The following is a 25,489-nucleotide window of genomic DNA, read 5'->3' as shown; positions in this document are numbered from 1 at the left end:
TGAAGAGGGCAGCCCATCGGCGTTTGCAGGGGTATCAAAGAAGCCTCGCCAACTCTTCACGGCCTTCACTGTCTTCCTAGAGCTGTCCTGGGGGCGAGGGAGCAGCCGCTGCCCACTTGTGCCCCTCGAGAGCGGAAGGCAGGACCCTCACAAGTCTGCAAAGTGGTGGAGGTTTCTGCTGAGCCACTCCTCAAAGCCGAGCACCGCGGGATTGAGCCGCCGCGTCACGTTCAAGTCGCGCTCCGGCCTCGTCCTGTAGAAGCGGAACATGTTGGCCAAATCCTGGGCACCCGGAAATGCCAGCTTTTCATATTCTTCTGGGGAGATCTGGGAAAAAAACAACAAAACAATTGACAAAAGAAACAAGATTGGCAAGCAAAGCAGCGAAGCGATGGCAGCATTGGCACGAGGCCAGAGAGCTGTGTGCCCACCTCAGCGGCCCTGACGCTCCTGTTCAGCTGCCTGGACAGGACTTCTGCATACTGCTGGACGGTCAGCCGCTCGGCGCTCAGCCCAATGTCCTTCCCGACGTATTCGCTCCGATTCTTCAGAATGGTCACCACCACCGGCCCAAGGTCTTCCACGGACATGCCATCCATTGGAATATCGGCCATCGGAATCTCTGCAGGTCAGAAGAAACCACAAATGACATTTGAAAATGTCCTCGTCCCTGCTGCAGTCGTCTCGGTCAGAAGGAAGAAGGAGAAGTGGGCAATGCCACTTAGGCTGGGTGAGGTGGCCAGAGATATCAGGGCGCTAATTTGGAGTGTCCTGCTCAATCTCGCTGTCCTGTTGCTCTGAGAGTCTCGACCTCCGTGCTTCTGACTGGACACGCGAGACGTTTATTCGAGATTCTCGACAAATCGCTCGCAGACACACAAACTACACACACGGAGCTCTTCCCAGACGTACCCGATGAAACTTAAGGAGAGCGGCTCAAAGGTGGGCACCAATGCAAACGTCGCTGTCGGGGGGGGGGGGGGGGTTAGCCTTGGGGGGTCTCACCGAGCATCATGGGAGCTTCACGCACGCACAGCAATGGCCGCCTGTGACGCCCTTGCTGTCCGGTGTGTGTTGAGTGGGCACACTCTCCATTCGCCAGCCTCAGCGTCCAAGAAGACTAATTAGGGGGGAACTCTGCCATCTGGTGGACGTTTGTCTAATTTACTGCTGGGGTTCTCTACCCTTTCTCTATGGCGTCCTGCCTGACACACAACTCCTCACAGCAACCGTAATCGGGGGGGCCAGCAGCCCTCCGCTCCATGCCAACGAACAGAACAGGAGACAGCAAACGGGCAGGCAGGAGGGGGCAAAACAACAAAGCCTGCTGGGGGCAGTGGTGGATTTACAGCAGGAAGTATGGCACAGTGGTGGCAAGCTCACTGCAGTACAGCGTGGCATCGCTGTGGCACCAGGGTGAAATCTTTGGAGATCTGAGAGGGTAGGCTCACTTCTGACACTGTGTGCCCCCCAGCAAGTGAATTAAAGTTCTTGTGTGCCAACTGGAAACACTACATCTCAATTGTTGCACTAAGATGACAGCCGGGCACCCAGCAACAAAGCTAAACACCTAAAACCCAAGCAGATGGCACCAGCCGCGCCAGTGGCACGTAGTCGCTAGGCTTTCTCAGTCACTCCGCTGCCCGTCACTGTGCACACCCAGTGGTCCTCTTCATGCCCCCAGGGTCATGGGGCATCTCTGAGGGCCATTGCGCTTTGCTAGATTCTCGTATGAAAATTCCATTCTGTGTCAACATCACGTGTGCCAAGAGGTTTGGGGGGCTCCGATGCCCGACCCAAGCACAAGCCTGTGGTCTTTCAACGCTCCCTGCAGCTTTCACCCTACGTTCACCATAAAGCAACGGCAGAGCAGTTGAGGACCTGCCAAGCTGAAGACGACACTCACTGGCATCTCTGCTATGGCGGGTCGACATGGCAGACCACTGTACTGCGCCACTGCTCGATCGCCAGCTGGTCACATTGTCCCGTCACTCGCTCTGCTCCTGTTCCTTTGTGTGTTTTGGTCATCCAAACCCTTCTTCGAGATCTCGTCCTCTTGGGCAAGTCGTCGCCCCAGCCAAAGGGTCCGCTTGCACTCCCAGAAACACACGAGGAGCTCATCTTTAGTGGGCACAGAAACAACACGCCAGCTCCGTGTGATGATAAAGGACCCGTCTGGCACTCACAGCTGTGTGTCACACTGGCACCTGCGTTCAACTCGGGGGACCCTGTGGGGGGTCCAGGGCCACTTACACAGTTGTGCTGACCCAAGTCAAGGGGTCACTTCATGCCACCAGCCACCTGTGGTTTGACACACAACTGTGGAAAATGAAGTGAAACTCGCCCGCCTCGGGTTGTGCCAGCTGCTGGGGCGCTGGTGACATCTCATTCATTGGCCTGGCACCATGTGCCACACAATGTGGCACACATCAGGAGAAGCCAGTAATTAATTAACAGACATCACTAACCACAAAGGTGACTGACTGGCATCTCGCAATTGTCACACGCGCTGTGGGAAGCTGGCACTAATAAAATGGCCAAAGTTGTTCAGACTTGACTGCGGGTTTCAGCACATCCCTGTCCCTCATGCCAGATTTCTGAAGTTAAACCGGTTTGGGGGTCCTGTGAGCGAAGCTGCACCAGAGTCAACTCCGACTGAAACAAATGGGCAACTGGCGCCACTCAGTAATCCGCCCAGTGACAGGGTGCCATGGAGATGGCAGAGCGGACTTCCTGACTGCCTACCTGTGTTGCTGGCACTCACTCAAGACGGGATGTTGCTGTGAGTCATGCCATCGAGTTGGGTCAGAGGATGAATGCCCCTTTAGTGCCAAGGGGCCAGTGCCTTCATCCCAGAGATCATCCTGGCATCACACCCCACCATTACCTCGGGCTCCCCCCCCCCCCCCCACCATTACCTCGGGGCCCCCCCCCCCCCCCCGCTCCGTCTGGCATGATGTTCAGCCATCTTCCCTGAGGCGGCCAAGTGAGTGCCACTGGGTGGTCCCGTTCCTCTGTGGCTTTTCTTCTTCTCTTTCGTACTCTTTCTACTGAGCCCACCCGGCAGGACATGACACTTGTGTGCCCACAGCCCAGTGGCATTCGCACTTCTCTCTCACAGAAGACCACGTCAGACCCCGACTGCAGCATGGCGCACTCACCACACTCACCCAGGCGATATCCTCCTCTTCCTCCTCCTTCCGGCTGTGGCCTGAAGTGCTCGATGAAGTTCTCAAAATAGCTGGCCATCCTCAGGCAGGTGGCAGGAAGGCCGATGTGGCGCAGGTGGCGCTCCACCTCCCCTTTGCCATCAAAGTGGCTCACCTGCAGCCTCCCACCCGTCAGACGACTCACGTCCTCCAGGCCACTGAACACGACGTGCCTCACGCCCAGCTTCTTTGCCAGGTCACCAACCGTCTTACCCTACATGAGGGCAGAAGAGCGTCAAAGTCAGACAGATGGCCAGGGTGCCCATAGACCGTCCAGACCGCCTGGCACAACGTGCAGACGCCCGACATGAAAACAACAAACCACCAAGCAGGTCTAAAGATACCCCTGGAAAGGGAGTTGCCAGCCCGACTGGCATCACTGCCCGACTCAAGGTGACACATGGAAGACGCACACACAGGGCCAATGGCAGCGAAGGCAGCAGGACATCAAAGAGCAGCAGTTCTGGGGCTCCGCCCACCACCACAAACTCAAGAAACACTTCAGGCCGGGCACGAAACTGGCGCTGGACGAGGGCCACCCTCTGGGATCCCAGGAGGGCCGAGAAAAGGGTCTTCATGTCCCCGAGTGCATTAGCCGTGTCACCCACAATCGCACCGCCCACCTGACCCCACTTTTCACATTTATTCCATTTGTTATATAAAGTACAGCCATCACCAGGTCCAGGGCAACGGGCAGTCAGAGGAGTCTGTGAGGTGTGCCAATGGCCATACCGGGGTCCACCTTACCTGAGCGACCTCTCTCTCTTTGTCACCGAGCTCCCAGTAATCGGTCACCAAGAAGATGGCTGAGGCACCACCCAGTGCCACGCGGAGGCTCTCCGGCCGCTCCAGGTCCGCCTTGACCACTTCGGCGCCCAGTCTGGCCAGTTCCCTCGCCGCCCGCTTCCTGGGGTTTCGGGTCACGGCCCGGACATGGAAGGAGCCGTCACTGAGCAGGGCTTTGGCCACCGAGCCCCCCTGAGCGCCTGTTTGGGAAGAAGATTCCAGATTAGCCGACTTGTGCTTGAATGTCACATCTGCTGGGTGGCAGTCGGGGTTTGGAAGGATTTCTTTTCTTTTTTATTCTTTTTATCCAATTTTCATTTATTTTTGTTTTCTTGCAACTTTTCTTTGACATCTGTAAAACACTTTGAGTACATCCTGTGTACGCCCACCTCCCCTGGCATGAAATGGTGGTGCTGTTGGGCACAGATGTGGCACCATTACGTGTTTCAAATGGCCCTCAGCAGTGGTACTTCTTGCTTTTTGGTAGTTGGGGGCTGCCAGCCCGTCCCTGCGGTGTTCTCCGTTTATCGTCCAGTTTGGCGCCGGCGGTTTGCTGACGGAGGAGCAAAAACTCCACCAGCGACACGGAATTTTAAAAAAGAGCAAACGGACGAACGTGAGGACAGCAGCGGGCACATGCCACCGCACTGATGGGGCATCCTGAGCCGCCACCAAGCTTCAGTCAAAAGAGGGGATGGAAGGGCCAGGCCTGGAGAAGATCGGTCACTTGGTGGCCCCTACAACTCCAGGCCAGTGGGGGTCCTCTGCGGCTCCTGCCCGCATCTTTAAGTTCTAAATCTGAGCTGCTGGCAGAAATTAAATGTGACGGGGCGATGAGGACACCTCCTATATAGCGCCCTGCATACGTGGCCCGCCAGTGGCACAAACTGGCATTATATCAAATGGCAGGTGACGACTGGGCGCCCTACACACAGCGATAACGAGGTGGCCGACTTTTAGACAACCGCCTCACGGAAACAGAAAAGCTGCGCACCGAGCGAGGCAGGGGCCGAACGCCACGTTCACGGCCCATCCATGTTGGGATCGACGAAGGGCCGCGAGGCATCAGGACGTCACCCAGGCCGCGGCAATTGCTGCGCACTCACCCGTAGCGCCGAACACCACCACCGCCGGCGGCCTTCCCGACATGCTGCCGATCAACGTAGTCACACCGCAGACAGCGCTCTGCTGCCCTCTGCTGGACGGCGGTGGAAGTTTCCCGATACACTCCGACGGTCCACTCACCCGCCACCCCGGGGGGCTCGAGTCGTCATGGGCCCAGGCCTTATATTCGGCTGCTCTGCAGCTCCATCTCACGGCCACTGGCGCTTACTAAGACTCACCCCCAGGCGTCAGCAGCTCCGCGATTGGGCTGCCATATACGTGCCTAGCATCCCATCCAGGGTAGCAGCTTCATGTGGCCTCCAGTAGTGCCCAGCAGCCCGTTTGTAAGGTGCAGGGCCTTTTTTTTTACATGCCAGAGGGACGCTGGAGACAGTGTGCTGCCAACAGATTTACTGCATGCCAGGCCTTGGGTGGGTGAAGGCAGCACATTTGGCTCAGACAGGTTTCGTTTACAAGGTCCTGTTTCTCCAGAATTTCCCTCCCATTCTCCATTGAATGCTCATTCCCAACTCTTTGTGGTCCCCACTTATGGCCATGTTACCCGTTTTGTGACGCCCCGCCCTTTTCTGTGTAGGCTGCACACCCCATGGTCATTTAGCATTGGCCACTGCCCAGTAAGTGCCAGTTCACTCACTAGCTTTCACAGCCACTCAACACTCGAGCTACCACCCTGCCTGCAAGAGGCTCTGCCCATTGGCCTCCTGGCAGTAGACCTTGGCATCCAGAAGGGACAGCAGAAGTGCCACCCAAGATGACCCCACACAACCCCCAAACCACACTTGGGCCTCTAAGCTGTTCACTTACCTTGGCATTTGTCCTTGGCACTGCCATACAGCTAAAGATGACGTTTCATGAATGTACGTAATGTGCACATTTATTTTTGATTTATTGTCAGGTCTCCATTTAGGTGAGGCACTTTGCTTTGCAACTCATCACAATTTAAAGATGCCACAGTTCAGGGGTCTTCATTGGCACGTCACCCCCCGCAGGATGTTAAATGAAGGAGGCTCAGTGCCATCACTCTATGAACAGTAGGACCTTTATTTACAAATATCGGAGACGCACAAAACAACAACTTCACCCCCCCCAAGACACTTTACAAAGGTGCCACACACCAGGTGCCACCAGGTGAAGTGACCCATGCAGGATGACCCCGCTGGTCTGGTGTCACCAGCTAATCTAAACCTCCGCTGAAGCCCCTTCACTCAATGACCCCCTCAGATGATCCTTCCTTGGTGTCATTTTCCACATCTGGGAGCTCCATGATTGTTTTCCTTTCTTTACGTTTCAATCATCGCGACCCTATAAAGAGATTCACACACACGATTAACCAACATTCAGAGACCCCCTCATCTATACACGACAATCCCACTACAAGACACTTCAAAGCATGTATGAAGCTTCTGTAACCCTGACACGATGGTGGCATGACAGGGCCTCAAACCACTTCAGTCTCTCTGGCAAGCATATCAGGAAAGATCGAGACCACGGCAAGGTCGGACCTCGCTGTGCAGCCTGCGGGAAAAAGCTAAAGTCCGCTGAACTCCGAGATGAGAGGTTCACCACACCACCTACCCGAGACATGCTACTCTGCTCGGTCTCACAGAGGGCCACACCAGAGGACCACATACCCCGTTGAAAATCACAATCCTCTTCGGCGATGTAAACGTCCTTCAGTTTTCTCAGGCTGATCCTCCTCCACCTGGGCAGAAAAAAACATGTCAAGTGAAGGAAATGGCGGACAATAAAGACAAGACGATCTTCAACCTGGACATGTAAGAGCGGCTGTGTGAAGTTTCTATAACCTTGCCTTGGAAAAGTCACAGCAAAGTCTCAAACCACTTCAGCATCACTCTAGCAAACTTCTGAGGAAAGGACAAAGCCACAAAAGGCCAAGCCTCGCTGAGCGGCTTGCAGGCACAGAACATCGATATTTCATTCACACGAATGTCCGTCCATCAAGCTGCGAACCCCATAATGTTCAACTGAAATAAACCATCGAGCAGGGCTGGTGCCCCAGGCTTCACAACGCACTTCAGAAATGACCCTTTGAAAGCCATCTTCTCGTCTCCTTCTAGACATTACTCCACTGCAAAAACGGGGAGGCGGAGACTGTGCTGGACGAACAAGGCAGGACCAATCAAAGCGCAACACTGCGTGGGTGTTAAAAGCACACCCGGCCCTTGGTCACTGCCATGGTCACTCTGGGCACACACAGACCACCATCTCCCAGGCTGTCCCTTTAACAATCAAACCCTTGTGATCTCTCAGGCCAATCCATCCATTCAAGCACCACCAGCAAAGGGGCACTTGAAAACGCCCGACGGGTACTAAGCTAATCCTTCAAGGCCCGGCCAGTTCTACTTGCCACCGGTGCCGAGGAGTGGCAACGTGTTGATCGATTATTGCACTCTGAACAGAAAGGAGGATATAAAAACTTACCAGATACGTCTACAAGCTGCCACTTTACACAGCCACGCTGCCCTCCGGAAGGCGTCCACCCACAGCAACTAGAGAGTCAAAAAGAAAGTGACAAGTCAGAACAGCCCTTGGTATGCCAAGCGGAACGGGGCATCTTCATGGTCAAAACTGGGCAACCTCCGTGGCACATCTCGGCTCGTCACAAGGGGACAGTGCAGGGATTTTGTCCACTTTAATATTCCCCAGATGTCAATCGTTTGCCCACTGCACCTTTACAGCTCCAGCAGTGGGCACTGCCACCTCATTTCCCATTCTGATATGTTGTACTTAATGGCTCAGTCTTGTCACCATCAGCACTCACTTCCCCAAGTGGCTCCTCTCAATCACACACACACACACACACAGCTCACCTGTTCCACAGCATTTACCTTGGTGGTGGTTAAACAGTCGGGCGACGCGTAGCCCACGGCAATGCCTACTGCCACCCCAGGCCCACCCTGAAGACAGCATTTTAAACAGCTGGTGAAGACCTCCAAATGCTTTACTCACGACACCCTCCATCTGCACCACCCTGTCCTCTTGGTTGCCGTATTCCTTTTATATAGCGCCTTCTCTCGACTTGTACTCCACACAACATGGCTGCCACATGCAGCACCTCAGGACTCTAAACTAATTTCTTCACCAATTACTGCTGTTAAAACTCTTCAGTTATTCTTAACGACTCTTTAAAATTTCAGAACCCTTCACATCTTTTAACTAATATGACCGTTTGAATTTGTGACTCACCCTCACCTATTCCGATTCTCTTCTTGGTACTCAAATGTGCCACTTGGTGCCCACGGCCCACCTGCCTGCCTACAGTAACGTCATCTCGGATGGAGGATCGCAAGAGGTGTCGGGTAGAGGGGTCCCGTCATCGGATTGGCTGGCCCAGCACGGACTCTGCTGTGCAATGGCCAATAGGGGGAGGCAGCTGGAGGTCTCCAGGAGTCTCAACAAATCCAAATCCTATTATGGGATGTCATCTGCTGTCGAGTTCTGCTCTGCACTTGTCGTATTTCTATTCTATTGAGGATGACTTGTGTTCTGATCCATGTCTTTTGTATTGACCCCCCCCCACCTGGTAAGGGGTCTCTCTTTGAACTGCCTTTACAGGGTCTCTACCCCCCCCCCCCCCCCCAAAAAAAATCCCCTTGTTTATCTTGTCGTCTTAGAGAGTCAAAGCTGGGGGGCTGTCAAGACGCAGGGCCTGTTAAAGCCCATTGTGGACCTCCTTGTGCGATTTTTCCTTTATCAGCAGTCCAAAGAAATCTGAACTGACTCAGGATTCTCAAACTCAGCTGCCCCAGAGCCACCATTTTTGCCCAAAGCAATTGTTTAATTAAAAGCCAATTCTAGTTACTAATTAAACTCAATAGTTCACTTTCCAATATCTTACATATTTGCATTAGTGTGAAACATATTGCATGATGGGCACACAATTGGCACGTCAGCTGATCAAGTGTTGGCTCACCTGAAATCTCATTAATGCTGGACTGCTGAATAAGGAAAAATGAAACGAGTTATGAATCTTAAAAACTAAGTCAGTTAAAATGACAGCAAAACTGATTAATAATTAAGGAAACGACTAAAGAAACCCCGAGGCACTCCAGGATCGGAGCTCAAGACCCCAGGGGTAAACAACGGCCACATCTGTGCAAGACTTGAGACCAGCTACTTGTTCGGAGGTTTAGTAACGATTTGGAGCGCTGGGCTACCTGCCCCGCGGTCACTGATAAAATGTCAATTTAAGAAGAACACACACGTAACAAACACTACCAACCTGGCAGCGTCACTGGATAAACCCATCAGGACCAGCAAACCTCCCAAAGTTATGAAAATCAGTTTTGCTGAAGAACGTTCTTCTAAGCGAAGATCAGAGGATTTATGTCACTAGTTAAAGTTAAGGGGATTCGGCCCCATTAGCAAACTTTAGCAAGAAAAATGAAAATGTGAAGATGGAGTTTATGTAAAGCCAAATGTATAACATGCAATTGGGATTCATTTGCGTTTTAACACTAGAATTACCAGAGCCTACGAAAAAACTCGTAAATCCGTCCCACCTTAAATCGCGTCTTAAATCCGTTTGCACCTCTCCGCCAGAGTCCTTTGTCATCTAAATGTGCTGATAAACAAAAACTACTAGCAGCCAGCTATTCCATCCCCCCACCGACTTAGAATGAACTTCTCTCCTAGCTCAAGCCTTGCCTTGATTTGATTACCTGGGATTGAAGTGGAGTTTTACAGTGGAAATAATTCTAGCGTTATTTGGAATACACGCATTTCATGTGTGTTCCATTTCTATAGTAGGCTGTGCAAAGACATTTTTAAAACAGAAACGTTTTTCATATTCTAATAGTAAATGACAAAATGTAGGCATAAACTATATAACGTATGAAGCCTGAAGTCCATATATCAAAGAAACACTTTCACAAAAGGTACAAATAAGAGAACACGTGCGCTTTTCTTCAAAAAAAATATAACTGCACAAAAAAAAAAGCCACGTTAGCATGCCACATTGACACTCTTACTACAACTGCCACGGTGACGTAATGGTATCAGCTCCTGACTGGGGATCAGAGGGTGGCGAGTTCGATCCCGCACGGCTCCACTTCGAGAAATAAACTGCTCTCATTCTTACAATTTTAGAATAACAACATAAATTTGATTTCAGTCTGTAACAGCCGGTGTAACTTATCATACTGGTAAAGGTTAGCTTTTTTTTTTTTTTTTTTTTAATTCACTTTTCATTCTCGCGCTATAGGTCTGCAGTGTATCACGATGCATACTACCGCCCCCCCTCCCCCCCCAAAAGGGTTCTGACACACAAACGCTGGCGAAGCTGCCTTCTTCGTATCTCACCGTCACTTGAAATCAGCAGTTCTTAGCTGCTTATCAATCCATACAACCCCATCTGACACAGCTGTTTTCACATAAATAAAAGTGCACTTTTATTCAAGACTATAATCGAAGAATAAAGAAAGCAAGTTACAGTTGGTGGTTGATACGACAGCGTGCGTGGTGCAATGCTAAGAACTGCTGATTTCCAATCCGTGCTATATAAAATCATCACATTCAAATATTAACAGTTCCCACACACCCAAGGTCCGCCATTCCTACATTTACTACATGTGTACTTGTTGCAGTGTACACACCTCTCTGTGCTATGGTTCCTATTACAGTGAATGAGCACCTGACACTGTACTTTCTTCCCTGGGGGAAGCTGAGGTCTTAGAACGGAAGTTTGTTGACGCTGTATCTTCTTTTCTTTTTCCATCGCCTTTTCCTGTAAGAAGCGACGACGAAGTTCCTCTGCACATCAGAGAATTTCCACTTCCAGCATAAATTCACACCTGATCGGACGCTGTTCGTTTTCAAATATTGTTAATATTTGAAGGTGATGATTTTATATACCACGGATCAGAAATCAGCAGTTCTTAGCATTGCACCACGCACGCTGTCGTATCAACCACCAACTGTAACTTGCTTTCTTTATTCTTCGGTTATAGTCTTGAATAAAAGTACACTTTTATTTATGTGAAAACAGCTGTGTCAGATGGGGTTGTATGGATTGATAAGCAGCTAAGAACTGCTGATTTCAAGTGACGGTGAGATACGAAGAAGGCAGCTTCGCCAGCGTTTGTGTGTCAGAACCCTTTTGGGGGGGGGGGGGGGAGTATGCATCGTGATACACTGCAGACGTATAGCGCGAGAATGAAAAGTGAATAAAAAAAAAAAAAAAAAAAAAAAACTAACCTTTACCAGTATCATAAGTTACACCGCCTGTTACAGACTGAAATCAAATTTATGTTGTTATTCTAAAATTGTAAGAATGAGAGCAGTTTATTTCTCGAAGTGGAGCCGTGCGGGATCGAACTCGCCACCCTCTGATCCCCAGTCAGGAGCTGATACCATTACGCCACCGTGGCAGTTGTAGTAAGAGTGTCAATGTGGCATGCTAACGCGGCTTTTTTTTTTGTGCAGTTATATTTTTTTTGAAGAAAAGCACACGTGTTCTTTTATTTGTACCTTTTGTGAAAGTGTTTCTTTGATATATGGACTTCAGGCTTCATACGTTATATAGTCTATGCCTACATTTTGTCATTTACTATTAGAATATGAAAAACGTTTGTTTTAAAAATGTCTTTGCACAGCCTACTATAGAAATGGAACACACATGAAATGCGTGTATTCCAAATAATGCTAGAATTATTTCCACTGTAAAACTCCACTTCAATCCCAGGTAATCAAATCAAGGCAAGGCTTGAGCTAGGAGAGAAGTTCATTCTAAGTCGCTGGGGGGATGGAATAGCTGGCTGCTAGTAGCTTTTGTTTATCAGCACATTTAGATGACAAAGGACTCTGGCGGAGAGGTGCAAACGGATTTAAGGTGGGACGGATTTACGAGTTTTTTCGTAGGCTCTGGTAATTCTAGTGTTAAAGTATTGAAAATAAAAAAAAGACCCCGTTATGAGGACTCCAACACAGAGAGGATGGCGTGGGTCACCAACCTTAGGGCCGCGACATTCACCTACCACACATCACAGTAACGTCATTCACGCACTGCTTATTAAATAAAAGCCAAGGAACCATTCGCCGTCACTTAAATAAAATAATCTTAAAATACATCCCATTAAAAAAAAAATTAAAAAAATAGCGCTTTGAAGAGGACTCACCTGCTGCCCACTGGTGACCTCACACAACACTTCAGGGTCCTTCGTTACTGCAACACCCTACAGAAAGATAAAAGTGCCATTAAAGTCTGATTTGGGGCGAACCAATGACCGCATTTACAGTGCAAGCCTCGCCGGGGTTTGGGAGCTTCGTGTTCTCCCGTAGAGACTTCCCAACTAGGGGCACCCGGTGGGCCACCTCGGGGAAAGCAAGGAAGGCCGCGAGCAATGAGGAGACGAGGCTTACCGCCGTGTTCCGTATACCGGGATTAAAAGGTCCGGGCACTGCACTGGCACCATACCCGCTTCTGGGCTTCGGTTGGCATTTTAGAGAACGGGCGGACCGAGGGGTACATCAGGCCGTCACACGGGAGACCTCAGGGACGTCCCGAAGCACGCCTGCACAGCAAACGGAGCGGGTTTTGCCTCCTGGCCCTCCTCGAACATCCAGAACACATTAAAAAAACGAAAACAAATAAGCGGAGCCGACAGCCCGGGGCCACGAGAACTTCCAGCGTTACTTGTAAGCTTACGCGGACTTGCCGACTTTTTAAAACCCCGAGGATGGCAGGTTTGGCCCCTGCCACTTGTGGCGCGTTGTTCTCCCACAGCCGACATTTAACGAGCATGGCCGCCGCCAGCCGCGCTTCGTACTGCTTATCGACGGTTGTCTTTGTGTGGCTCCAACCCTAACGACACACGTTCAGCTCCCGTTCTCCTTCTCCGTCCGATTGTGCCAGTTATACTCGATTACTGGTCAGCTGTCCCTTCACTGCCCGCGCGTGTCAGGCCCCATCAGCCAAACCTCCCCAATAAATCAAAGGCTGCCCTTTACGTTGGTCACCGTGGCATTCACTCGATGCCGGGCACTTTGTCGGCATTTTGATTAAAGTTCGTAGCGTTGGATGGTCGACCTTTAAACGCACCACACAGAGGAAACAACAAATATGCCGACTTGAACACACGCGTGGTGCTCGGACACGTACTCACCCGAAGGCGCCACCGGTGGGCCACTGCAGCATTGTGAGGCCCACGATACGGACGTCTCCACAGGCCTCGCGGACAATCGAGAACATTCCAAACGATGGCGAGTGTCCTCCTCCATCTGTGCCTGCCAAGTTAACAGCACGTGGATGCCATCGGTCTGCTTTTACACGCGCGCATTGTAGAGCACACCCGACGTACCTAACGCGTGGATGGAATGAAAAATTCAGATAACATACAAGAACACCGGAGGCTCCTCCAGTAAGGTGAACTGCAACCGAAACTACCGCGCGAATCCCCGATGCGCTCGGATTGCGCTCTACAGCAGAACACCGCCATTGCCGTCTTCGTCATCTTCTGCTACTCTGGTACAGTTGTAGTCAGCTTTATATGTAAAAGCAATACCGCCATCTGCTGCACGGAGGGGGAATTGTCGGGTCATTCATCTTCTACACCAGGGGTAGGCAACGTCGGTCCTGGAGTGCCGCAGTATGTGCAGGTTTTTGTTCCAACCCAGTTCCTTAACGAGAACTCAATTATTGCTGATGAAGCACATATTGCTTAAGTGACATTTTGATGCTTCATTTTAGTGGTCTCGCTTGTTAAGGTTCTCCAACCTTAATTGCTTATTTCAATCTTAAACTGCTGCATTCAGTGTTTTAATTGCTCCTTATTAGCAATAAGATGTAAAAGACAAAGCAGCCAGCAGTTCTCCAGCTAGCTTTTTTCCAATTACATCTGTGTGTGTTCATCATCCAAGGTTTGATTTAATAAAACACTTAATAGAAAAATGTGACAGACTGAAAATGATCTGTTTTAGGCTTCAAATCATTTGGATGATATCCTTGGAAAGGAAAAAAATCTACGATATAAAAGCCTTACATTGCACAGACTAACAAGCCATAAAATTAAATAAGGTCTGAGATTGGCAATGATTGGTTTCTAATTAAGCAATTGGGTTGAATGAAAACCTGTAGCCACTGCGGCTCACCAGGACCGACATTGCCTACCCCTGTTTTACATCTTATTGCTAATAAGGAGCAATTAAAACCCTGAATGCAGCAGTTTAAGATTGAAATAAGCAATTAAGGTTGGAGAACCTTAACAAGCGAGACCACTAAAATGAAGCATTAAAATGTCACTTAAGCAATATGTGCTTCATCAGCAATAATTGAGTTCTCGTTAAGGAACTGGGTTGGAACAAAAACCCGCACATACTGTGGCACTCCAGGACCGACATTGCCTACCCCTGTTCTACACTGTCTTCGTTCGCCTTTTAGAGCAGTTGGCAGACACTTCTGGTCCGTCACTGGCACAAGTGGGCTTGGCTGTGATGCGCAGTATGAAGAAGAAAAAAAATCTGTTTTTAGACTCAAACCAAATTCTTTCAAAACGATACCACACAACAAAAACTATATGACATGAACTAAACTTATTTCCATAGCTAATTGATATTTTTTTCCACACTTCCATTGCCAGGCAGCACGGTGGCGCAGTGGTAGCACTGCTGCCTCGCTGCGGGTTCGCTCCCCGGGTCCTCCCTGTGTGGAGTCTGCAGGTTCTCCACTTGTGTCTGCGTGGGTTTCCTCCCACAGTCCAAAGACATGCAGGTTAGGTGCATTGGTGGTCCTAAATTGTCCTTGGTGTGTGGGTGTGTGTGTGTGCCCTGCCCGGGGTTTGTTTCCTGCCTTGCACCCTGTGTTGGCTGGGATTGGCTCCAGCAGACCCCCGTGACCCTGTAGTTGGGATATAGCGGGTTGGATAATGGATGGATGGATGGCTGGACTTCCATTGCCTCACCCACTGAACAGCTCATCACTTCAGACCCCCAAGTCCAAGGCAGTGGCAGCAGGTCCAGCTGCTGGTCATATTTCAGAATATCCCAGGGCATCAGTGACTACAATGTTTAACACAGCCCACTGCTTTTGTCTTTTCTAGTCCTATTGTAATGACGGATCTGTAAGATTTAATATAAATATCATCATCATCATCATCACATTTTTAGAACCCCAAACTTCTCCTTCTTTTCCTCTTCATCTCTTCACAGTCCTTTCTGCAGTGGAGTTGTTGGCAGATTTTACTATGTGGCATTACTGCCATCTGCTGCACAGGAGCACAAATGACAGCAGCATCCTGGACGCCTGCTGCCAGGCCCAACAGAGCGTCATTGCAGACCACAGTACCTATGAGATCAGACACGTAAGGCCCCAACATCACGAAAGACCCTCAACGTCAGTCACATAGCGCCCATCGCACTAGACTATGATTAACATTCAGGCCCCGGCACACTATGGCACACTATGGTTAAGATTAACCTTGCAGGGGGTTCGTGACTGACATTGTGGGCATTACCTGATCTATGTCATAGGTATTGCAAGCCACAGCTGGCCGTACACATGGTGGTCACCTTTGGGGGTCTGCTATCTGTCAGGAGTTCCAGGGTTCAGCCAATGTTTGCGTTTCTGAATGCCAGTCAAGAAAGAGTAAGATAAGGAAGTGACGACTGGCCTTTTCCATTTTACACAGATGGCAGCAGGGGTGGGCTTGATCTTCTGTAGCAGGGTGGGCTTGATCTTCTGTAGCAGGGTGGGCTTGATCTTCTTACATTAACTCGCAAAATGCAAATGTGAAGTTTGGTGCAGATACCGGACGCTGTAGAAGTGCATCTTCACACATTTCATTTTTGTTTGGTTCTGCTCATGTCGCCCACGTTGTGCCCACTGGCCTGCCGGAGGAAGCAGCGGTAGAACGGTGTGCCGTCCTGGCTGCAGCCTTCTGGTTTTGGGCATTCTAGGATACCTCCCAGCTACAGGATGCCAGGCTTACATTTCTGCCTGGAGGTTACAAGCTCTCCGGTGCCCATTGGGTTTCTTTTTCTCCGTGTCTTGTGGTTTCTCTGAATGGCACAAAGACTCGTGGATTCATTTTGAGATGAAGTGAGTGCGCCAAGCGTTGGATGACCACTTTCTACGTTCAAGCTGGAGGGTTGGACTGGCCAGCACAATCCTATACTGTAGAATGCCCAGGAGGGGCCGGGTGAGCAGTTGGTCGATGCATTCGTGGTACACCTGCTAGGCACCATGGGGGCACAATCATCTTGACTGGCTTTGCTTCACCCAGGCGGAGAGCGGAGTTCACTTTAATCATTTCTGCCAGCACACAGTGCCACCGCCATGTGGCCGAGGACCACGCCAGCACCGTCCAGGAAGACACTTAAAGTCTGCCTCTGCCCTCAGTTGTTTAAATTCGCCCACCATTTACGAAGGCCTGGAGAGGACAATGACCTGAGATATGCAGGGACCACCCTGTCACCAGTGCCAATACAAGGTTGTTTTGTGCCCTAAGCCAAGCTTATTAGTGTGCCAACTTGTGTGGCTGGGCCCCCCCCCCACCTTATGATCTGTGCCCTCTGCGAATGCCTAATTTACCTTAATGGTGGCACACGTGGATCAGTGACCTCTGGCACGACTGGAGGAAGCGAAGAGCAGCCCACCGAACGAGAGGCCACTCGATACGTAATGACACGGGCACATCTGACCAGGCCTGAGGTGGCTCTGTTTACGCGCCGTCACTCCAGCTCAGCTCGGACCCCCTCTGATGCATTTGTGGCACAATGTGTCTCCATTAGCTGGAGTGTGCTTCACGCACAGCTTAGGTGTTCGAGCCACAAATGGGACACTTAGTTTTTGTCGTATCATTTCAGCCTGACTCTATAGGGGGCATGGGGGGGGGGGGCAGCTCGGGGTCAGCAGGAGTGGCAAGACAGTCAACAGTGTGGCCTATCGACAGAGAAAAGGAAGCACTGAGCACGCTTGACTCTCACATGTGACTTGTTATTTACACAAAGCTTGTCCTTTGTTATTTTGTTAGGGTGGCACATCGTCTCCACAGTTATGTGTGATTAGGACAAAGCTGAGTGGTCCAAGAGAAGGGGGTGGCAGGGTGCGCTAAACCTACTTCTGTTGGCTCTGCAGGTCAAATACAGGAAAGCGCATCTCATTCAACATCAATGACATCACTTCCCCACAGATGACGTCACTTCCGGCTTTGGCTCTTAAAGCCGCCATCTTTTCAGCCGTCAAGTCAGTTCAGTTTACACTTCAGTGCTTTATTGAATGCCCTTCTGCAGCCAGCGATACCATGTGGGTGTCATCATTGAAGCCCCCTCAACAGCTGTGCATGTCTTATCTTATCTTACCGACTCCTTCTTGGGCTCCGCCGTGTCTCAGCACAGTGGGCAGAGTGCAGAGCTGTGAACAGGGGACACACCCTGCCCTGTTGTGGCAGACAGAGTCTCAGGAAGGCCACAGAGTCGAGTGTTACTGCGTGATGCCAACACGGAATCCCGATCAAGTGAGACGAGCGGGCAAACCAGATTAGTCTTACAATTCTTATCATCATCATCCTCGTTTGACGCCCAGTCATCTCGTAGCCTTAGACCTGCTGCCCCTAAGTAGGTCCACCAATACCTTAGGCCTAATGAGACGAGTGCTTTGTCCTGCTGGTCTCGCCCACTTGGCTGGTCGGTACTCTAACCTATGCTCGTCACCTGATCGAAACTTTCCAACACGGTTCCTTATCTTTATGCAGGTGTCTGAAACCTGATTATCAATCGAATCCCACCAGTAAGTCGGAGTCAGGCGGACCCCACTCATATGACTCATATGGCCCAGCGCTGTAACTGGAGGCAGGGGGCCGTCTGCCAAGGCCTCAGTGACTGCACTTCTTCAAACAACGGCCTGTTTAGCCTTCCCAGAGTTCACAGCGTCCTTGACTAAACATTTTAAGATTAGCAGCAGGATATCAGGGTTTAACCCTTACTGCACTGGCCTGCGTGTAATAGTTTAACCCTTACTGCACTCACCTGTGTTACAATACAATATTTATTTTCATAGATGCTTATGGTTCTCTTTGAATAAATGCAAATCATCAACTTTAATTTGCCAGGGTCTGCCACTGCGTTGAGGGCACGGGGTGCGGTGACTTTCTGTAGCAGGTGGACAGAGTCACGTAGGCAGCAGCATAGATGAGGGTCTCCAGGTGAGCATTCCGCCACTAATATGACTCGCCACAGCCCAAGCGTCTTGGTTTTAAAGATTTGAGTGAAGTTCAAAGGAAGCAGACAACGCGGGGAGGCTTGTGCCACTCTGCTTGAGGATGAGATATCCAAGTTACATTTCCTGAGGTTTCTATGTAACATTCTGCATTTTTCCACACCCTTCACACCCAGCTGTCGGCCTTCAATCTAAGGCTCCTCAATTCTATAAGTGAATCTCCTGATATTCACGATCAAACACTAAACAGATGAAGGTAAATTACCGTTAACATTACAAAATGTGCGTCTTTACCGAGGAGCAGCCCTGACGCTGAAGGCCAAGAAAAGCCCATGCAGACCCTTCAGCTTCTGACGAGCGAGCACGCCTTCCACTTCCACATGCCGAGGACACTAAAGAGACGTTTAGTGCACAGCAACTGGGAGAAAATGCACACTGCGGGGTGTAAAGCGCACCGTTTCAACGTTAAAGCCCTGACCACGTCTGCTGACACGGCTCTGGACGGTTGTCACCTTCGCCCGAGGTCCTGGCCGCTCCTTTTCACAGTCAGACCAGAGCACAAATGCAAAGCGTGGAGAGAGCAAATCGGACCTTATGATGCACATTATGGCCGAGATGTGATCAGAGTTCACGTGGCACAGATGTCACAGAAAATGGATTTGCAGAATAAGCTGACGTTCAAATGAGAGCCCACCAAAGACAGCAAAAAGAAGGAAACCAGTTGGCAAAGGGCAGAGGAGCCACAGGTGCAGTCAAAGAGACTCCAACTAAGCTGGTGGGGCAGAGAAAGTGGAATAACAAGACAAAAATCCACACACACCACCAGTGGAGAAACGGAGGGCACGGGGGAGGCCGATGTGGACACTTTTTCTATGGTGTCGTTTCTCATGACTGAAGACAGAGAGATATAATTAAAGTTAGTAAAAAATCTTTTATTCAGACACACCAGGCAAAGGTAAAATGACAGAGAAGCGCAGTCCTAGGACACCGCCCTTCATCTGCCCCCCGGCCAGGGTATCCCAAAGTTTTTATAGCGCTTTGTCTTGTGATTTTAATTACACAAGTACTGCAAAACAACAACAGCGGTTAGTTCCTTAAAACAATATATAAAAGCTAAGCTTTTTCTTATATCTCTAACTAAGCATTTTCTTACAGTCTCCAATATTGGCCAAAAGACAAATGTTACGTACCCCCTGCGACCTTGTGACTTCTTCACCCTGTCTCATTTACTTTGAGGAAGTTAACCAAGAAAACAGTTTGAATCATATAGAAACTGATTTTGTGGAGCCCTTGCACAATATATTTTTGTCAGTTCATAGCCTTCGTAACAGGAGCTTACAAGCATTGCTGAAATGAAAGTTTTTAGTCACCAAATACTCAGAGTACAAGGTGCTCAGGAGAACATCTTTCTTCTACACCGACCAGCAGAGACAACAGCTCGAAAAGATGAAGGATTCGGCCGAGCGGACCACTGCAGATGGCACTGTGCCACTTGAAGGGACTAAAGGCTGCTGTTTGCGGACGGGTCACCAGACTGCACTTTTGTGCTGCAAGGCTTAAGACTGGGGGGCTGGTGGTGGTCTGGCCTTTATGGAAATGTGTCTCCGTGAACAGCTTTAAAATCAATCGCACACTGGATAGGCAGAATCTGACTGGGCACCGCTTGTTTGGCCTCGGTACCTTAGAATATCTTACTGTTTTTAATACGGGTACTGTCATCTCACCACCAGAATGGTTCAAGTCTTACACGTAAAAGGACCAGGTGGAGGATTAGCAATAAGGGGGCGTAATGAATAATAAACAGGGATGGGCATACCCTAATAAAGCCATGCCCAGTAGGTGTTGCCCACTCTCCCAGGAGGCGTAAGTACAGTTTCTGAGGCTTTTTCTCTAAGTTTCACTGTCTTTAAAAGCGTCCTCACGATCAGGCTCAGCGACTTGAATTATCTTTAATCAACGTCCACACTGAAAGCAGAAAGCTTGTGGACTCCGCTTTGGAAAATGACTGGTTTGGGATTCTATTCTACGACACCTCCTGGGGCACTTTGGTCAGGACAGACGTGGTCACAATGGCACAAAAGAGGCTCACGTGATGTGGCGAGGATCTGAAAGAGACTGGCATGCAAGCACACAGGGCACTTAGCTGCCGTTACAGTCAAGCGTGTGCCAGATTGGCTGCCCAGTTAAGCTGGGCCGACACAAAGGCCTGAGTGGGCAGCAAGAAGAAGAGACGTCTGCCAGGAGGCACTGGGAAGCTCTGCGGCTGAGAGAGGAAGGGAAGATAAAGGAGTTGGGCCTGTAGGTCGTGCCAGGACTTGTGGCAGCCTGTGATAGGCAGAGAGGTGGCGAGACACTGCCAGAGGTGAACCTTGGCATGCCAGCTGCGGTCAGAATTAGTCTTGAGCCCCACCCTGATGACCTTGGGAGCACAGACAGACATGAGATGGTCACCGGAGACAACACTTCAAGATGGTGGACCTGCGCAGGTCAGCAAGAGCAGAAGCAGCAGCCACAGTGAGAGGTCCTTCTGAAAACCGACTCTACATTCCAGGTCATCCCCGAGCAGAGAGAATAAAAACACTGGCCATGTCTGGATGGAGGCACGTCCTTCATGTGCCCAAGACGTCAGGTCCGTCAGGTTGGGGAGCCTGCACTGGCACAGCGCCTTGCTGCGCCCGCCACACGACCAAACAGCTCAGGGTCCTGGTTCATCCTCGGGTAATGGTGCCACATGGCCGGAGTGCCATAACTGACGCCCCCTCACAGTGCAGGTCATGTGCCTCATTCGGGACCCCGTGAGCAACACAAAGTCAAACCAGCGGCACCTAAGAAGTACTCTGAATAAAATGCCAAGGCTGAACCCCCACGAAATAATGACTGGTAGTGTCGTTTTGTGGCCAATGGCACTGATCACAAGAGACCAGGTGATATGGCGTTAATGCACAGTGTGGCAACGGGCTACGTGGCAAATCTAGGGCAGGGGGGGCAAAGGAGCACATGGGGAGCAGGCAGGCAGGGGCACAAAAGAATGGATCACTGGATATGGAGGGCAGCCGGGCGATGAACCGATACAGGGGTCCTACCCAATAGCCCACCCAGCAGATGGGCCTGCTCTGAGTCCACATGACTACAAGACCCGTGGTAGCCATCAATAAAGCGTGAAGTGGATCCATCAGGTAAAATGCAAACAAGTCTGCACTGACGTCAGCTATCCCAGTGGTGAACCCAGCAGGGGGCGCTAGCTCCCTGGTTGGAATAAGTTCTTTTGTAATTGCGGCATGTTCCGTAACCCGACAGTATATAGATAGAATATAAAAATGCCGCACCCCTCCCAGTAAGAAATCACGGAGGAGAAATAACTTTGCTTTCTTTAATGATGGCTTACGTGGCATAACAGACGAGGACGCCATGACAAGACTTTGTGTAGAGTCCGCCATTTTCGTGACTGCACTAGAAGGATTTTCAGGATCGGATGACGTTATCTCCCATCCGTCTGTAGGCTTCAAAGGTGTGCCAAGCAATGTGCCAAGGCTCTATACTCTTTCTTCCAAACAAGAAGATCCAATGCCACACAAAAATAGTACAATGCCCATTTCTCAGTTGTGCCTAACTTGTCTTGTCTTAAGATGAGCCCCCGTGTGCTAAATCTGGCTTTGTGTCAGCTGTACATGTGAGAAGAATCAGATTTAAAATATCTGCACAGAGCACAGTGACATATTCAACTTCTACTCTAAAGGAAAAGACACGTGAATGGAGGCCATCACCACTGCCAGCCTCTGTTACCTCAGCACAGCAGGATAAGCAGCTGTGGTGGGGGCTTTTGGAGGTCTGCAATGTACCACAACTTCACTGGTGTTGGAAAAACCAAATTGAGATGAGACAGCGAAGAGCAGAAGAGTCCGCAGCTCACGGCCCCTTCAGACAACCGGGTGCCACCTGGGCTGGCATCTCCCTACAGTGTAAATAAATGTGGGTATTTATTACAACCTCCTGCACTCATTCAGACTGTGGCAGATCTTTTAGTTGGGCCGACACAAATAACTCCACTAAAACTGTAGTGCTGGCCTTGGCCTCTCCAGGCTGGCGCGTGCCCACATGGCCATACTCCATGCACTGGGCAGGAGGTCCTGCGGCGCTGCGCCCACGAGCCTCACGGCCCGGCAGGGTGAAGACATTTTCTATCTGTATACCTGTAACACATAGCGGCCCACCACACCATCGTGCTCATCTTCAACTGGCACATCCTGAATCTGCAGACCACTCTGTCACTGTGAGTCTTATGGCAGACCTCTCTTCGATGAGCTTGGACAATGGTGTCATCGCACGGTTTACAGCTAAAGACCATCCACTGTCTCAGCTTCAGAGCAACAGAAATATCCAGGAACGATCACTGAGGAGAAATCTCACAGCGCAAATCTGTAAAAGAGGGCCGCCACAACTTTACTTTCTTAGGAAACCCAACAGTTTTAAAGGGGACAAAACCATCACGAGACGTTTTAGGAGTCCTGTAGTGTGCTTTTATCTGTTGGTCTGGCGACCTCCGCAGTAAATCATCTTAACAACATCAGCGTTTGGGTCACAGCAGACGTCCATCCATCCATCCATTGTCCAGCCCACAGGGTCACAGGGGTCTGCTGGTGCCAATCCCAGCCAGCACAGGGCGCAAGGCAGCAACAAACCCCAGGCAGGGCGCCAGCCCACCGCAGCACAGCAGACGTCTACCATTGGAATGTGTCGCACACAAGTTAGGAAGAAAGCCGACTCCACTCTGTCAGACAGATAATAAGAATCACATCTTAGTGTGTAGAAGTCAGACGAGAATCAAGTAAAACACGCAACAAATCCAGAAAGGCCCAGATGTGCCCAGATTACGTTTAAAATAAAGGGTAGGAAAAAGCTACCGAATGTGTAACTGGGAACTGGCGACAGAAGAATGGGGGCCAGAAGGGAAGCACTAAAGATACAGGCGGCAGAAGCACAGGGCCTTGTGGCAAGAAATATTGGGGGCTGCACGGAAGTCCGGAGAAGGACAGCAGCGGTTAGGGGGTCAGGGGGATTGGCAGCGGTTTTCTGTCCAGTAACCGTTGGCTTGTTCGGGGTTCGACTCAGTCGGCCAGGGTTATATTCTGGTTTATTGTAAGAAAGCTAATCTCTCTGTTTGCCAATCCCACGACTCCTACAGCCTTCTTTCAAGGTGCGCCACGACAACAGTCGCCATCATCTTTGCCCTAAATGCCAGCTATTGCCATCAGGCTGTAGATTTCAGTTTCCAAAGGTGAAGAGCAACGGGTTTAAGAACTCCATCATTCCCAAAGCTCCACACACTTTAAACTCTGTGACTGGACGTTAAATTCTCGATGGTTGTTGTGTTTGTGCCGCCAAAAGCCGTTAGTCTTCTCTGTGCTCCTCCTGACTGTGCGTCTACGCAGTTACATCGGCGGTCAGATGTTGGCGTCTTTGTTTATCTCCTCATCTCTCACAAATCATAAATCTCCCTCTGGGACGATAAAGTCAGCCTAATCTACCGTAGTGACAGGTGTTGACGGACAGAGTCGTGACCAGGTTAGCCCTGATGAAGTCTGCTTGGCCAGCACTTCTGTAAAAAGGCCTTGGTGACTGCAAACCAGCTGCCTGTCTGATACTGAGGACCGACCTTCACGGCAGGCGAGACGACTCTAAGAGGCCGAAGGGCTGTCAGCTACGGCCCACCGATTTAACAAACACACAATGCGTAAGTGTTTGGTTTGTGAGCCACTGGATGGAGACACCGACGCACAAGTCCATGGGAATTCTTGTTTGCTGCCATCCAGGTTCTCCAGAAGTGTACTAAGCCTTTTCTCTCTCGCTGTGTGTCAAATTAACGTGTGCCATAATGGGAAGTGGGCACAGGTACAGTGTGTCAGCCTGCCGTGTCCAGTGGACGCCCGGGGTGTCCCATCTGGTCTGCTCAGTAGGGTAGCGATCTTAATCGGGGCTTACGGAGATGAGGGGTGTGTGTCTGTCTGTGTGACACACTGAGAGAACGTCAAAGAAGACCAATCCAGAGTGAGCCTGGCAAGACCCACTAATGCTGCCATTGAACTCCAAGCCGCTATTTCAAGTCTTAACAGTCCTCTAACCCTCGATCTGTATGTGATACATTCTTTATTATGCTGATGTTCCAACTTTTCAAAGCACAAAATAGCCAACATGTATAGAGGTCAAGCGAGCCACTGGGGGACCAGTAGAAGGCAGGATTGAGGGGAAGGGAATGTTCGGAGTCAGATGAGGATGACAAATGTGCTGGGAGAGAAGAACCCTAATAAAAATCACTGGGCGCCCGGCTCATTTCGTTTGTGTGCATCACACAATAAAGTTGGATTCTGCTGCCATTCCTGAGACTCTGTGTGCCCCTCCACGACACATGTACTGTCCAGAGAGAGCCCACTTCTCCAGATGGCACCTATAGTGTTGAACTAGCTGATCCAGAAAATACTTGCATACCTGAGGAGGATCGTATCCCACCCAGATGAAGCAACCCTGGAACAGAAGATGCTCAGCATGCCTGACACACGTAATCTACAGCTGATGCGTCTTTTAGAATTGTATTGTAGCAGTGATAAGCACACCCCCCCCCCCCCCACCCTAGATTTTCCTGCTTTTCTTATTAAGTTTGAAACTTTTAACATTTATGAATAATATCATTTAAATGAGTGTTACATATTAATTTGTCATCAGAGTATAGGAGTCAGGAGGACAACTTTGTTCCTTGGCGCAGAAAGAAGTGCCATTGGCCAAACTAAGGAATGGCTTACTGGCTCTGGGCACACCAAAGAGTCCCTGTGCCTGGTCACTATTCAGACAGGGGGTCCACACCGGTGACTGGCTGGACTGGTCTTGCCATGCCAAGGCACTAGAGTATTAGTACTCTTTTTTTTTTTTTGATTCTGCGCTCCTTTACTTGTGGGTAGAGGCGCCCTTTACACGTCCTACACGTTTATAGGGTCAGGGCAGGCTCAAGCTTTTCTTGAACCTTAGACAAAAGTGAAACTTATCGTGTCCAAGATTCCTGAAGGCAATTACTGCACATATTATTGTAGACTGTAGAGCGATTTCCCCCTTGTAGATTCACATAAGTCATAAGTGGGTGAAGGGGGGGGGGGTTGTTCCCATTTGGGGTTTCACAAAAGTCATACACATACTGGATATTCAGACGCTA

The 25,489-nt window shown here is 50.1% G+C and overlaps 1 protein-coding gene, 1 long non-coding RNA gene and 1 other non-coding gene across 4 annotated transcripts; all 3 read right to left on the bottom strand.

Moving 5' to 3' along the window:
• On the bottom strand, positions 1-5,184 carry LOC114663893 (nmrA-like family domain-containing protein 1). 2 transcript variants are annotated; one of them, XM_028817829.2, is made up of 5 exons: positions 5,102-5,184; positions 3,957-4,195; positions 3,162-3,423; positions 432-622; positions 1-327 (listed from the first exon to the last, which is right to left on the bottom strand). In XM_028817829.2, exons 1-5 carry the CDS (start codon positions 5,142-5,144, stop codon positions 148-150), a joined length of 915 nt encoding a protein of 304 aa, XP_028673662.1. In that variant the 5' UTR covers positions 5,145-5,184; the 3' UTR covers positions 1-147. The 2 variants fall into 2 exon arrangements, with proteins under 2 accessions (XP_028673662.1, XP_028673663.1); XM_028817830.2 differs by having other exon boundaries at positions 2-327; positions 3,171-3,423.
• A 957-nt stretch (positions 5,185-6,141) lies between these two features.
• Positions 6,142-13,583, bottom strand: LOC127530042 (uncharacterized). The gene is made up of 6 exons (XR_007936575.1): positions 13,477-13,583; positions 13,244-13,397; positions 12,257-12,313; positions 7,563-7,630; positions 6,696-6,822; positions 6,142-6,422 (listed from the first exon to the last, which is right to left on the bottom strand). It is a non-coding gene; the product is annotated as an uncharacterized LOC127530042 (long non-coding RNA).
• LOC114664270 (small nucleolar RNA SNORA9) lies at positions 6,904-7,037 on the bottom strand. The gene has a single exon (XR_003718246.1). It is a non-coding gene; the product is annotated as a small nucleolar RNA SNORA9 (small nucleolar RNA).
• Positions 13,584-25,489: the final 11,906 nt, after the last annotated feature.

Source organism: Erpetoichthys calabaricus, chromosome 13 (genome assembly GCF_900747795.2).
Source record: "Erpetoichthys calabaricus chromosome 13, fErpCal1.3, whole genome shotgun sequence".
Taxonomy (NCBI): Eukaryota; Metazoa; Chordata; class Cladistia; order Polypteriformes; family Polypteridae; genus Erpetoichthys; species Erpetoichthys calabaricus.
The sequence above is the reverse complement of the archived record's forward strand: the minus strand, read 5'-3'. Positions and strand labels throughout refer to the sequence as shown.